General features: G+C 42.9%; 1 protein-coding gene across 1 annotated transcript in view; it reads right to left on the bottom strand.

Moving 5' to 3' along the window:
• LOC308323516 (GTPase IMAP family member 8-like) overlaps positions 1 to 13,047 on the bottom strand; it is a gene marked incomplete at its 3' end in the record, with an annotated part of 16,717 nt that extends 3,670 nt beyond the window's left edge. Inside the window, exons 1-5 of the mRNA XM_080775245.1 lie at positions 12,984 to 13,047; positions 2,995 to 3,059; positions 2,153 to 2,262; positions 876 to 1,583; positions 1 to 102 (exon numbers count right to left, since the gene is read on the bottom strand). The exon at positions 1 to 102 is cut by the window's left edge and continues 567 nt beyond it. Coding sequence (XP_080631371.1) covers positions 1 to 102; positions 876 to 1,583; positions 2,153 to 2,243 — 901 coding nt within the window. The 5' untranslated portion in view covers positions 2,244 to 2,262; positions 2,995 to 3,059; positions 12,984 to 13,047. The remainder of the gene's footprint in view (positions 103 to 875; positions 1,584 to 2,152; positions 2,263 to 2,994; positions 3,060 to 12,983) is intronic.
• Between the last annotated feature and the right edge of the window lie 441 nt (positions 13,048 to 13,488).

Here is a 13,488-nt window from a genome sequence, read left to right as displayed (position 1 = left end):
TCAGTTCAGTTTGAAAACCACTTCCTGTCAGAATGATGTTTCCTGCTGAACTCTTCCCAGACCAACTCCTTCCCAACAACACAATCCTGAGGTCGGTCCGTCCTGTCAGAGAAAACATTGTTTACTTTCATACCATGCAATACAGTGTGTGTCACACTAAATTAGTGAAAATAGAAGATCTACAATTTTATGTTATGTTAATGTTTAAACACGCTGACCCAGGTGTCCCTATTTAAAAAATTATAATAAAAATAGTGAAAATAATGATCTACAAGCTCACATGACATTGCAATGCGCTGCGTTATGAGCTTGTAGATCTGCTATATATTATTGTTTACAAATTCTAAATGTTTTAAGAATACTAAGTAAAAGGAAGGGATTTGGACATAACCCTATACTTAGTTGAGTGGAGTCCCCCAGGGAAGTGTACTAGGACTCTACATGTTTTCACTCTACACTAAATATATTAGCCTACAATAGCTGATCTACAAGCTCACAACACGATGCAACACGACACGTTGTCAACTTGTAGATCAGCTATTTCCCCAGAATGGGGATGTGGGTATAAGCCCTATATACATTATTATAATTATCCCCAATAGTGAACAGAGCAGATCTACAAGCTCACAACACAACACCTCACATTGTGATGCGTTGTGAGCTTGTGTTTTGGTGAACCTTTCTTATTTTAACCACTTAAACCCCAGTATTCATATATTGCTTTGGGTTGTGAGCTTGTAGATCTGCTATATTCAGACAAAGCTTTCCCCACAATAACATAAACAGACAGGATACTAGTTTAGAGCCCTGAGGAACTCATATGGACTTTAACTAAGTGCCTGTTATTAATGAATTAATTCATCCAGTGTTTTTACCTCGGCCCAGAGGAGGTGCAGTTGGTTGTTTCTGGGCGTCTGTCCTCCTTTGTTCTGCTCTTCTTCTGATACTTCTCTCCTTCTCCTTCAGTTCCTCTGATACGTGTTCTTCTGTCTCATAGTGACCACCATTACTCTGCACAATCTGATCTACCTTCTGCAGCAGCTCTCTGACCTGACCACCATCTCCTCTGTCACTAATGTCAAGGACATGGAAGCGACCTTCACATTTCTCTGTGAGATATCTTAAATCAGGGTCAGATCTAATGAGACCAGGTCTCATGTTGTTTTCATCAGCTACAGTGAACACCACAATAGTGTGTTTCCACACTGTGTCACTGAGGAGGAATCTCACATGTTCCTCCGCTGACATCCCTGTTCCTAGATATGGGGAGTCCAATCTGACCACTAGGACAAAGGCATGTGGTCCTGGAGGACACAGACTCACACTCTGTTTAATTTCTAACTGGGTCAGTTTTGGGGTCAGATCTAGGGGATGGCCAGACATCCATCCTGGAGTGTCGACCACACTGACCTGTCTCCCTGACACTAACTCTTGTCTCATTACACTCTGAGATGTTATTCTGACTGTGTCAAAAGCATCTCTGTCCAGGATGATGTTTCCTACTAAACTCTTTCCACTGAGTTCACCTGGATATCTTCCCCCGATCAGAACAATGCTCAGTTCTGACGGGTCGCTGTTCTTCCCTGGTTGGAAAAATAAACATAATATTGATACAGATCACAGATGAGACTAAACCAGTACTATCAGTTAATTAAATATAATATTGATACAGATCACAGATGAGACAGAACCAGTATTTGTGTGTTTTTAACCCCTTTAGGCCTGACGTCGAAATTTAAAAAAAATCTCCTAAATCCTGATAGTTTGACTGGAAAACCTCATGTTTCTGTATCCCCAGAAGCAAAGCTACGTATGAGTTAAAAACACGAATTTTCAAAAATAGCAGACCACCGCGCTATGAGCTTGTAGATCTGCTATTTTTCAATAGTATTTTTCATAATGATTAAAACACCAACGGGTTCCTGTCCTGAATGGATTAATAGAACAAACCTCTGATGGAAGCTGGTTATTATGCTCTCACACGCACGCACGCACGCACGCACACACACACACACACACACACACACACACACACACACACACACACACACACACACACACACACACACACACACACACACACACACACACACACACACACACAGTCCTACTTGACATGAAATTAATCCTCATTTCTATCATAATGTTTCACCTGGTGCATCTGAATAGCCGGTGGCTCCACTGGTGGAAGTCAGAAGATGATGTTGTTTCCTCCATTCTGAGGCAACGTCAGGTCTCCACATTGTAGCCAACTGGACACACCTACATGAACATGACATTAAAGGTCTCCACATTGTAGCCAACTGGACACACCTACATGAACATGACATTAAAGGTCTCCACATTGTAGCCAACTGGACACACCTACATGAACATGACATTAAAAGTCTCCACATTGTAGCCAACTGGACACACCTACATGAACATGGCATTAAAGGTCTCCACATTGTAGCCAACTGGACACACCTACATGAACATGACATTAAAGAAGGTCTCCACATTGTAGCCAACTGGACACATCTACATAAACATGACATTAAAGGTCTCCACATTGTAACCAACTGGACACACCTACATAAACATGACATCAAAGGAGCATTCAGTGATTTGGGTGATTTGGAGAAACAAACCCTGTCCGCCCCGGCAACAAGATGTGCACACGCACTACAGTGGGGGGGGGGGGGGGGGGGGGGGGGGGGCATTGCAATGAATGGCATTGAACATCAATGATGACGTTTAGGTGAAAAAATATCATAATTTGTATTAATTAATGAATTAAATTAATGAATTAAAATATGTTGTATTATTGCAATGCTTGGTGTTACATGGACGTCAGTAATGATTGTCAGGTGTCACTCAGTTTTTAATGACGTCAGTAATGATTGACATGTGTCACTCAGAGTGTTTAAAGACGTCAGTAATGATTGACAGCTGTCACTCAGAGTGTTTATAATGACGGCAGTAATGATTGACAGCTGTCACTCAGAGTCTTACCTTATTAAAGTGTTGAAGGAATCAGTCCAGACGGTAAACGTCACTCCTCCACCGTCAGGTCATTCCTGTCAATCAACAGGAAAGTGTCAATCATTCATGAGCTGCAAGGAATAGATTCCCCAAACCCCAAACAATGCTGTATCAGATGTCACATGTAATCAGGGCCAAATTATCATTTTGGCCAGTGCATGGGGCCGCGGCCCGCCAGGGGTCCTTGGCTCTCAGGGGCCCTTGGAGGAAACTGGACCGCGCGGTAGGCCTACTGGGTTTGAGGGCCTGAAATTGGCCGTTGATTGAGATACATTTAGGCCCTGAAGATTCTGCGCCATGGGGGGCCCCATGCCATGCCCCAAAAGGTGACCGACCCAGGGGCCCTCGTGGGGGTTATTCCGCCCCTGCATGTAATGTATTACATCTGGAAATTACATCTGGCCACAAAAACCGACATATTGAGCCTATATGACACACAGTATGGCTTTCCCCCAGTAGGCTACCTTCACATTCAGTAGATCCTGTGATCTTTTGTGGCCAGATGTAATTTATTGGGATCTAGTAGGACTATAGTAAATAATAAATAAAAAGAAATTGCCATAATATTTTGTAAAAGAAAATACATATTTATTTTGTTCGAAAGCTAAAATCCCTAAAACTAAAGAAAGCAGCAAATGAAAAACAATTAACACTCATATTTTACTTTCTCTAATAACAACCAAAAACATGAACCTTGGTTGAAAAAAACTAAAGTTGTCCTTTAACATATATATTTTTGCAAAAAAATGTCCCTTTAATTAAGCGTGTAGGGCTGTGTATAGGAGAGTTCGTTTAATCTCTACATTGTATATTTCACTCATTCTGTTAAATTATATACGGGTGTGTATGTTGGATGAACCAAAGTGGATCCCAACCTTGCTAACCTTGTCACTCACAAGTCACAACACGTCATCGTTGCTAAAATGGTAAAGAAATTGAAAATAGCTGCATTTATATTTAAATGTATCCAAGGCACAAGGCACACACGCACGCACGCACGCATGGACGCACGTACGTACGCACGCACGCACGACATAGTCAGTCACGCACACACACACGCACACACCAAGGCACAAGGCACACACGCACGCACGGCACGCACTCACACCACAGTCACAGTCAGTCACGCACACACACACACACACACACACACACACACACAGGTAGTCACACACAAACGCCCACACACATGCACAGCACGCACAGCATGCACACACACACACACACACACACACACACACAAACACACACTCCTTGACTCCTTAAAAACTGCTCTCAAAGGGCCCTATACGGACAGCTGCATTTCTAAACTGGCCCCCGTGAAATCTGAATCTACCCCCACTACCCCACCCCTTTTCCCTCTCACTGTATGTTTTCTTTTCCCTTTTTACCTCCTCTATGATGATGTCCTGTTTTTGAGTGGTGCAACCACTCCAAGGAACAGCAATGTCCGTGTTCACCTCCTACAGTATGTGACTATGTGACCAGGGGCGGTTTTTACCGCTACGCAAACTGCGTAGAGCCCCGACGGCTAGAGGCCCGAGAGTTCTCCCTGAAAAATGTTTAATATCGCAGCCCCGCCAGCCCGTTCCGTCGCAGACTCGCAGTTGATTTTTCGCCTATTGCGGTCGGTTAGGGGGCCCCCCCCAGGGCCATGGCCCATGGCGTCGCTTCCTCGGCGTCACTTCTTCATGATCCTCCCCCGTTAAGCGACGCCGGGTCGCGGCCATCCGTCCCGTCATGGGCTCCCCTGTTGGTCTTTGTCCCCCTATACTGCTGCTCAAACCCGGCCGTCAGAACGATTCAACGTGGAAATAATGTTGCAAAACAAAACAACAACAAAGTCAATCATACAGCCTAAAGGAATAGGACCTTGGCGCAAAACGTCATATTTACCCTGCTGAAGTTTTCAGTGACGTAAATTGCAGATCATTCTCCTGTCGAAAATGATTGTTTGGGTATTAATACCAACCAATTGAAATTACAACAAATAGGCTTCCTCTACCAATAAGGTGTTCAGTGAGTGTCATGCATCTGTTCTCTGGTTGCATTTTCTGCTGCATCAGTTTGTTGTTCATTTGCGTTTGTACTAGTTTAGTTGAACAAAATATATTAAAAAAAAAGTAAGGCATGGCTGTAAGGCATCAATTATACTATAATGCTACCCATACAGTAGTTCACCCTGCAGCAACAGAACACATTACAGATACCAAGTTACAGCAATGACACTACTGCATGGGGTCTAGTCTATCTACTTTGTTATAGCAAATGCTCCACAACAACACAGTGAAACAGTGAACAGTGAAACATTCCTTTAAATTCTGACAGTGACATGAATCACTCATGTAATTATCTGTTTTGAATCTCAGGAATGTTTCCATTGCATTGTTGTCTCATCAACCTATCTGTTTTGAATCTCAGGTATGTTTCCATTGCATTGTTGTCTCATCAACCTAGAGTACACACCTTAATGAACTGACACCAACTATTTAAGATACGTTGACAAACAAAACTAGTTTAGCCTGTAGAACTTCCTGTCTCCTCATGTCCCCAAGTAACACTGTCCTCTGAAAGGCCATCTGCAATAATTCACCATTCACCTTTGCAGCTAAGGGTCCCTTTCTTGGACTGCAACTGTACTTACTGTATAAGACCCATTTATTGAAATCCCAACATGGAATATACTTGGACCATGCATTATGACACATAATGCCTGTCTCAGGACGGCCACCTGCCAGTATACAGTGGATAACTTCCCAGTCTTGCTGGGTAAGTTAGTTGGGTAACTATATATCCAACTACTTTAACCCTGCAGACATCCTGATTTTGGGCATGTCATTATAGGCTAAGAAGAAAGGACAATTGCTGATCTACAAGGTCACAACATGCCGTAACGTAATGTGTTGTAGCTTTTCCCCAAAAATAAGTTTTGATAAGTGACTTATTTTAAAATGTGTAGCACAGTGGAATAGAGTAGACAATATATGACACGTCAAGAGTCTATTAGTACTGTAGGCTATATATTTGTGTTCTGGTAATATCATTGATCACTTGTTTTGCATGTCCGTGGCAAAAATAAAACATTAATGCAAATGTCGATCACATGCACAAGCTGGCATAATGCCCCCGGGTGCAGATAGCTCCTGTACTATCATGGTTATTGGTGGTGAAGGCAATACTAATAATGTTAGTCTGGATATATCAAATCCTGTGTTGAGGATCGGATCACACAAGAATAGCATGCACTTTATGAACAAAATAACACCCAAACCAGACAATTAATTAAAAGGTTTCATAATTACAGTCTGCTTGAGGTGTAATGCCTCTTTAAACAAAATAGCAGACAGGCACTGTTACATATCTGAACTCATCTTCTCCTCCTACAGTGCGTGTCAACCACATTACCACATACCAATCGTTGCATAGAAGCAGCATGGTTATTGTTATGTGCACACCGTACACACCCATGGTACTGTGCCAAGATAACTCACAAATCAAGATAAACGCACGCACAGGCAGTCAAGTTGTCTATCGATGTTAACCATGTCAAACCCTCACCCTAACCTAACCTCCCATGGGACAGCACACCTAAACCTAACCTAACCCTTAACGCACCCCACACCAACCTTATGTCTAACCAAAGGATGCCTCCCGAGCCACTTCCAATGTGATTGAACTATAGGCTCTGGGGCTGACAAATATTAGCCCCAATGTTGAGTAAACCAACAAAGGTGTGGCGGCACCAGGAGAGTGTGACCCAACTTAATGTGTTTTAAGAGTCTGTTTAATTATTTAATAATTTCGTTTTATGAAGGTTTACAATTAATACTGTGAATTAATTGCACTAGCAAAGTGTAACATGCAGTGAGGACGGAACGTTTGTTCTAGCCCAGGTTCTCTGGGGTCCCAATATAAGGAGCGCAGCTTCCGGTTCCCCTTAGTTACATTCTGGAAAGAAAAGCAACACTCATTGCTCCGTCTTTATCCCCGTTTATTCAGGTTCAGTTTTATTAATGAGGTACTCAGCAGCCCTGAGACCCGTAACAGAGGCTTGTCATGTCAGCTGTCAATCAATCAACTCAATGAAGGCCAATGGAAGACGATGTAAATATATAAAACAATATGCCCATTTTGACCTATTTTGTTTTTCTCGCAAATATTTGATGCTGCTGCTTTAGATTCTACCAGCAGAGGCCCAGGGCAGAGCATACCCTGCTCTACGCAGGGTATGGCAGCATCCTGGGTCCTTAAGGCCTTCAGGAGGCTGAAACCCTGTACTGGTAACCTGCTCTACGCAGGGTATGGCAGCATCCTGGGTCCTTAAGGCCTTCAGGAGGCTGAAACCCTGCTCTACGCATGGGGTATGGCAGCATCCTGGGTCCTTAAGGCCTTCAGGAGGCTGAAACCCTGCTCTACGCATGGGGTATGGCAGCATCCTGGGTCCTTAAGGCCTTCAGGAGGCTGAAACCCTGCTCTACGCATGGGGTATGGCAGCATCCTGGGTCCTTAAGGCCTTCAGGAGGCTGAAACCCTGTACTGGGTATGGCAGCATCCTGGGTCCTTAAGGCCTTCAGGAGGCTGAAACCCTGTACTGGTAACCTGCTCTACGCAGGGTATGGCAGCATCCTGGGTCCTTAAGGCCTTCAGGAGGCTGAAACCCTGTACTGGCTCTACTGGGTATGGCAGCATCCTGGGTCCTTAAGGCCTTCAGGAGGCTGAAACCAGGGTATGGCAGCATCCTGGGTCCTTAAGGCCTTCAGGAGGCTGAAACCCTGTACTGGCATAAGCCAGTTGGATGGCCTCCTGCACAATACACCGGGAAAGCCTTTAGTAATACTTTAGTAATATGGGTTTTCTTCAGCTCTGGTACCCCATGTCACAAATACCCATACCGTTCCTGAAGGGAGATGTCTTGGTCATGTACAGTCTGAATATTTCATATATGTTGTCAGGTGTGCGCTGTGAACAACAAGTCTGACTCAGCCTTTTTACACATTACCACATTTAACCAGACATTGAAGGTAAAAAAATATATATATACAAGGAACTGAAAAATTATACTCTGGGAAATCTAAACAATAAAGTTCCTTTAAGGACAGTTCTGTGAGTGCTGGTATTGACTTGTTTAACAGGTTCTTCTCAGACCGTGCACCCGATAAAATACATTAAAGGAGAATTCCATGCTAGAATGCTTTCTTATCTTTCTTACTTTTCTTTGTAGTTGTTACGTCCCCACCAAAGAGGTCCAGGTGTTTTTTTGTGCAAAAAATCCTTATTGGCTATTTTCCCTACCATAAGCCCTCAATGAATTGCATTGCATGAATTGAATGGGGCTATGGGGTGTTATGCTAGTTTGCTTATTTCCATCGAAAGAAGTAGTAAAGTGTGCCGCTTGGGATATTATTTACATTATGAAGAGAGGATATATACAAAGAAATTATAATTCTGAGCGATGGAAATAAGCGAATTAGCACAACACCCCATAGCCCCATTCAATTCCCATTCCATTCAATGCAATTCATTTAGGGCTTATGGTAGGGGAAACAGCCAATAAGGAGCTTTTGCACAAAATAACACCTGGACCTCTTTGGTGGGGACGTAACAACTACAAAGAAAGGTAAGAAAGCCTTTTAGTATTGAATTCTCATTTAAGATGAATTGCAGTCGTGCCTGCTTCCTTGATGCGTGGTGAGACGAGAAAAAAGGACGAGACGAGAAAATAAATGCGATGAGAAATAAAAGACGAGATGAGAGAAAAAAGACGAGACGAAACGAGACGAGAAAATAAGACGAGACGAGAAAAAAGATGAGGAGAAAAAAAGACGAGACGAGCTGTTTTGGGGGGAAATAGTACCATCTAATAGCAATTTAATTGGAAAAAAAATGCTGTCTGTACTACTCTTATTACACTATTACACTATTATACTTATTACACTATTACACTAATATACTTATTACACTATTACATTTATTACACTTGCACTTATCGGATTGAGGGAACATAGGGCTGAGGGAACATAGGGTCTGTTTTTAAATGGGAGAACATACTAGGGCTGAGGGAACATAGGGCTGAGGGAACATAGGGCTGAGGGAACATAGGCATGACCCCTCCCTATGTTCCCTCAGCCCTATGTTCCCTCAGCCCTATAGTTCCCTCAGCCCTATGTTGTCCCATTCCAAAACAGACCCTATGTTCCCTCAGCCCTATGTTGTCCCATTCCAAAACAGACCCTATGTTCCCTCAGCCCTATGTTGTCCCATTCCAAAACAGACCCTATGTTCCCTCAGCCCTATGTTCCCTCAATCCGATAAGTGTAATAAATGTAATAGTGTAATAAGTATAATAGTGTAATAGTGTAATACGTATAATAGTGTATAGTGTAATACAGACAGCATTTTTTTCCCAATGAAATTGGCTGACAGCTTGTCTCGTCTCGTCATAATAATAGGTTCATAATAATTACTAAAATGAATGAACTTATAATTATATCGGTCGGCCTCATGGTGGCACTATAACAGCCCACTTTACGTTTTGGCTTAGAACTCTTGTACCATATCTTGTGTACGGTTGCAAGTTGGTCATCCGTCAACCTTTTGCAAGATTCTATAACCTGGACGTGGCAGAGCTTGCTATGACTCACGTAGTCCTGGGTGTCGCCTCTAGACGAGGCAGGTCACGTACATAGACTTTTAGGTTGGGGTAACTTATGTGAGTTGACCCTGGTATACCTATAGGGCATAGGGCATACCCTGGAGCATTTAGGTGGACCAGGACTGTCAGCTCAGTTAGCCCTTGGAGCATATAAGGGCAAGAGGGCACTTACTGTGTCATGGCGCAAAAGGCCCATTCATAGTCGAATGAAACTGTGTGCCTGAGGCACCCAGGGGTCCCTGGAAGGGCCTCTGCTGTGTTTATATGCTGGTAGAATCTAAAGCAGCAGCATCAAATATTTGCAAGAAAAACTAAATAGGTCAAAATGGGCAGATTGTTTTACAGCCCAAAACACGCCTTCATTGAGTTTAGTGACAGCTGACATGACAAGCCTCTGTTACGGCACTCCTTATATTAGGACCCCAGAGAACCAATGGGGTAGAAGACTCCTTATATTAGGACCCCAGAGAACCAATGGGGTAGAAGACTCCTTATATTAGGACCCCAGAGAACCAATGGGGTAGAACACTCCTTATATTAGGACCCCAGAGAACCAATGGGGTAGAAGACTCCTTATATTAGGACCCCAGAGAACCAATGGGGTAGAACAAACGTTCCGTCCTCACTGCATGTTACACTTTGCTAGTGCAATTAATTCACAGTATAAAATGTAAACCTTCATAAAACTAAATAATTAAATAATTAAACAGACTCTTAGGTTAGGTTTAGGTGTGCTTCCCCGTGGGAGGTTAGGGTGTGGGTTTGAGATGGTTAACATCGGTAGACTCTAGACAACTTGACTGCGTGTACTGTACGTGCGTTTGATTTGTGAGTTCTCTTGGCACAGTACCATGGGTGTGTACGCATAACAAAGCTGAGAAATGTCGGCTATGTGGTTGACACGCACTGTGAGAAGATGAGTTCAGATATGTACCAGTGCCACTGTCTGCTATTTTGTTTAAAGCTGCATTACACCTCAAGCAGACTGAAATTATGAACCCTTTTGGGTGTTATTTTGTCCATAAAGTGATGCTATTCTTGTGTGATCCTCAAAACAGGATTTGATATATTCAGACTAAAATTATTAATATTGCCGCCACCACCACCAATAACCATGATAATACAGCAGCTATCTGCACTCGGGGAAATCACTTTGCCAGCTTGTGAATGTGATGGACATTTCCATTAATATTTTATTTTTGCCACGGACATGCAAAACAAGTGATCAATGATATTACCAGAACACAAATGTATAGCCTATTGTACTAATTGACTCTTGACGTGTCATAGTGTCTACTCTATTCCACTGCGCTACACATTTTAAAATAAGTCATTTATCAAAACTTATTTTTGGGGAAAAGCCGATCTACAAGCTCACAACACATTACGGCATGTTGTGACCTTGTAGATCAGCAATTGTCCTTTCTTCTTAGCCTATAATGACAGGCCCAAAATTGGGATTTCAGGGTAAAAATAGCTATATAGTCACCCAACTTACCCAGAAAGACTGGGAAGTTATCCACTGTATACTGGCAGGTGGCCGTCCAGACAGGCATTATATGTGGCATAATGCATGGTCCAAGTATATTCCATGTTTGGGATTTCAATAAATGGGTCTTCCGTTATACAGTAAGTAGGCTACAGTTGCAGTCCGAGAAAGGGACACTTAGCTGCAAAGGTGAATGGGTGCGCAGTATACTTAATATTAGGTTATTGCAGATGGCCTTTCAGAGGACAGTGTTACTTGGGGACATGAGGAGACAGGATGTTCTACAAGCTAAACTAGTTTTGTGTTTGTCAACGTAGCTTAAATAGTTGGTGTCAGTTCATTAAGGTGTGTACTGCAATGGAAACATACCTGAGATTCAAAACAGATAATTAAGTACTGTTTAAGGAATGTTTCACTGTTCACTGTTTCACTGTGTTGTTGTGGAGCATTTTCTATAACAAAGTAGATCGACTAGACCCCATGCAGTAGTGTCATTGCTGTAACTTGGCATCTGTAATGTGTTCTGTTGCTGCAGGGTGAACTACTGTATGGGTAGCATTATAGTATAATCGATGCCTTACAGCCCCCCCACCCCCCACCCCTGTCTGTTTTGGAATGAGGGAACATAGGGCTGAGGGAACATATAGGGCTGAGGGAACATATAGGGCTGAGGGAACATAGGCCTGAGGGAACATAGGGCTGAGGGAACTTGGGTACGGTCCCTCAAAGTGCACCAGATTGAAGCATTTTCATGGCAAATTTACAGATTTTTCTGGACCCCCCCCCCCCCCCCCCCGGCGTGGCAGTGCAGGGGGACCCCTGACAATGCTTTGCTTAGAGCCCCCTGTTTGCTAAATCCGGCCCTGTATGTGACTGACTATGGCCCAATCCCAAATGCCTCCCTCAAGCCCTGAGCCCTGGACCCTCATTGACTTTAGTGACGTCAGCTGTAAGGGCTTGAGGGTGAGAGGCTGCAAGGGCTCCACATTGTTGTGAAAGAAATGGGACAGCACTTTGAAGATGAGTCCGCCATTCATGAGTCCATGACACTTTATAAAAACTCTCCATATTCACAGCCAGTGCCTACCTACATGCTTGGCCTATTTATACATGTCTATCATGTCTATTTTAGTATTTAAGCTGATCGTTTTATTATTATTAGTTTCATAAATACACTTTCCTGTGTGATATGGGTTGTAATATCCATATATAATAATATTCATTATACATTTCATTTCCATATTCTTTTACTTTGCTCATTAGTCATTTCTCATCATGTTTCCCTTATTATTATTATTGTTATTAAATATATAGCCTATATCCTTCCATTCCGTCTCCTTTTAAGAACAGTGAGAAAGCACTATTGTGTTTGTTGACATTCTAATCGCGATACATAACTAATTTGCATATTTAAATGATTGACGTTTGGAGGATCCCCCTCATTCCCCTGGTAACGCTATGAACTGTGGGTAATTTCTTTGCTAAAGTCAGCCCAAAGTCAGCATCGATGCTGACTTTGGCAAAGGTCACATAAAGGGGCGGGGCTGAGCCCTCACTGACTTACCGATTTCAAATGGGACATCCCTCAAGCCCTCGCAGACTTCACATGAACGTGCAGCTAAGTCAGTGAGGGCTCATTGAGTCAGCAAGGGAGTGGATTGGCATTGGGCCTATGTCTGTGTTAACCTATGAGCACCAGTATGACTATGAATACCAGTAGGGGCGCTGTTGTGCCAGAAACAGAGAGAGAGAGAGAGAGAGAGAGAGTGCTGCAGGCTGCAAACTGTTAATAAATATTTCAATCAATCAATCAAAAACCTGTCATCATCCTCCTGTCTGTCTGTCTGTATGGGTTTGCAGTCCGCTCTTCAATTCCGACAGTGTAAATATATTCCAAAGTTCCAGGACTGTAGACACTAAACTATGACTTATTGTAGCTCCAACACACTGAACTATGAACGTGTTGTAGTCCAACACAAGCTTAGCTGATGATAATAATACAGGTTTTCTCTTCCTGGTCAGTTGAAGTTATAGTGGCTCTGAGCAGGGCGGAGAGAGAGAGAGAGAGAGAGAGAGAGAGAGAGAGAGAGAGAGAGGTGTTGTCAAACAGGTTCCCTTCAACAACAAGTGATGCATGTCAATGAAAACTAGCAGAGTCATGAGTTCCTTCACACTTCAGAACCAGTTTCACACAATAATTGATTGATTGAAATATGTTAGGGATTTGCCGATGAGACATTTTGGCCGATATCGATCGGTATCCGATATCCGATATAATTAATTGCTTTTATATATAACCAATATATATAAGCCATTCTGAAAA

Source organism: Protomyctophum bolini (assembly GCF_963924005.1).
Source record: "Protomyctophum bolini genome assembly, chromosome: 11".
Taxonomy (NCBI): Eukaryota; Metazoa; Chordata; class Actinopteri; order Myctophiformes; family Myctophidae; genus Protomyctophum; species Protomyctophum bolini.
The sequence above is the reverse complement of the archived record's forward strand: the minus strand, read 5'-3'. Positions and strand labels throughout refer to the sequence as shown.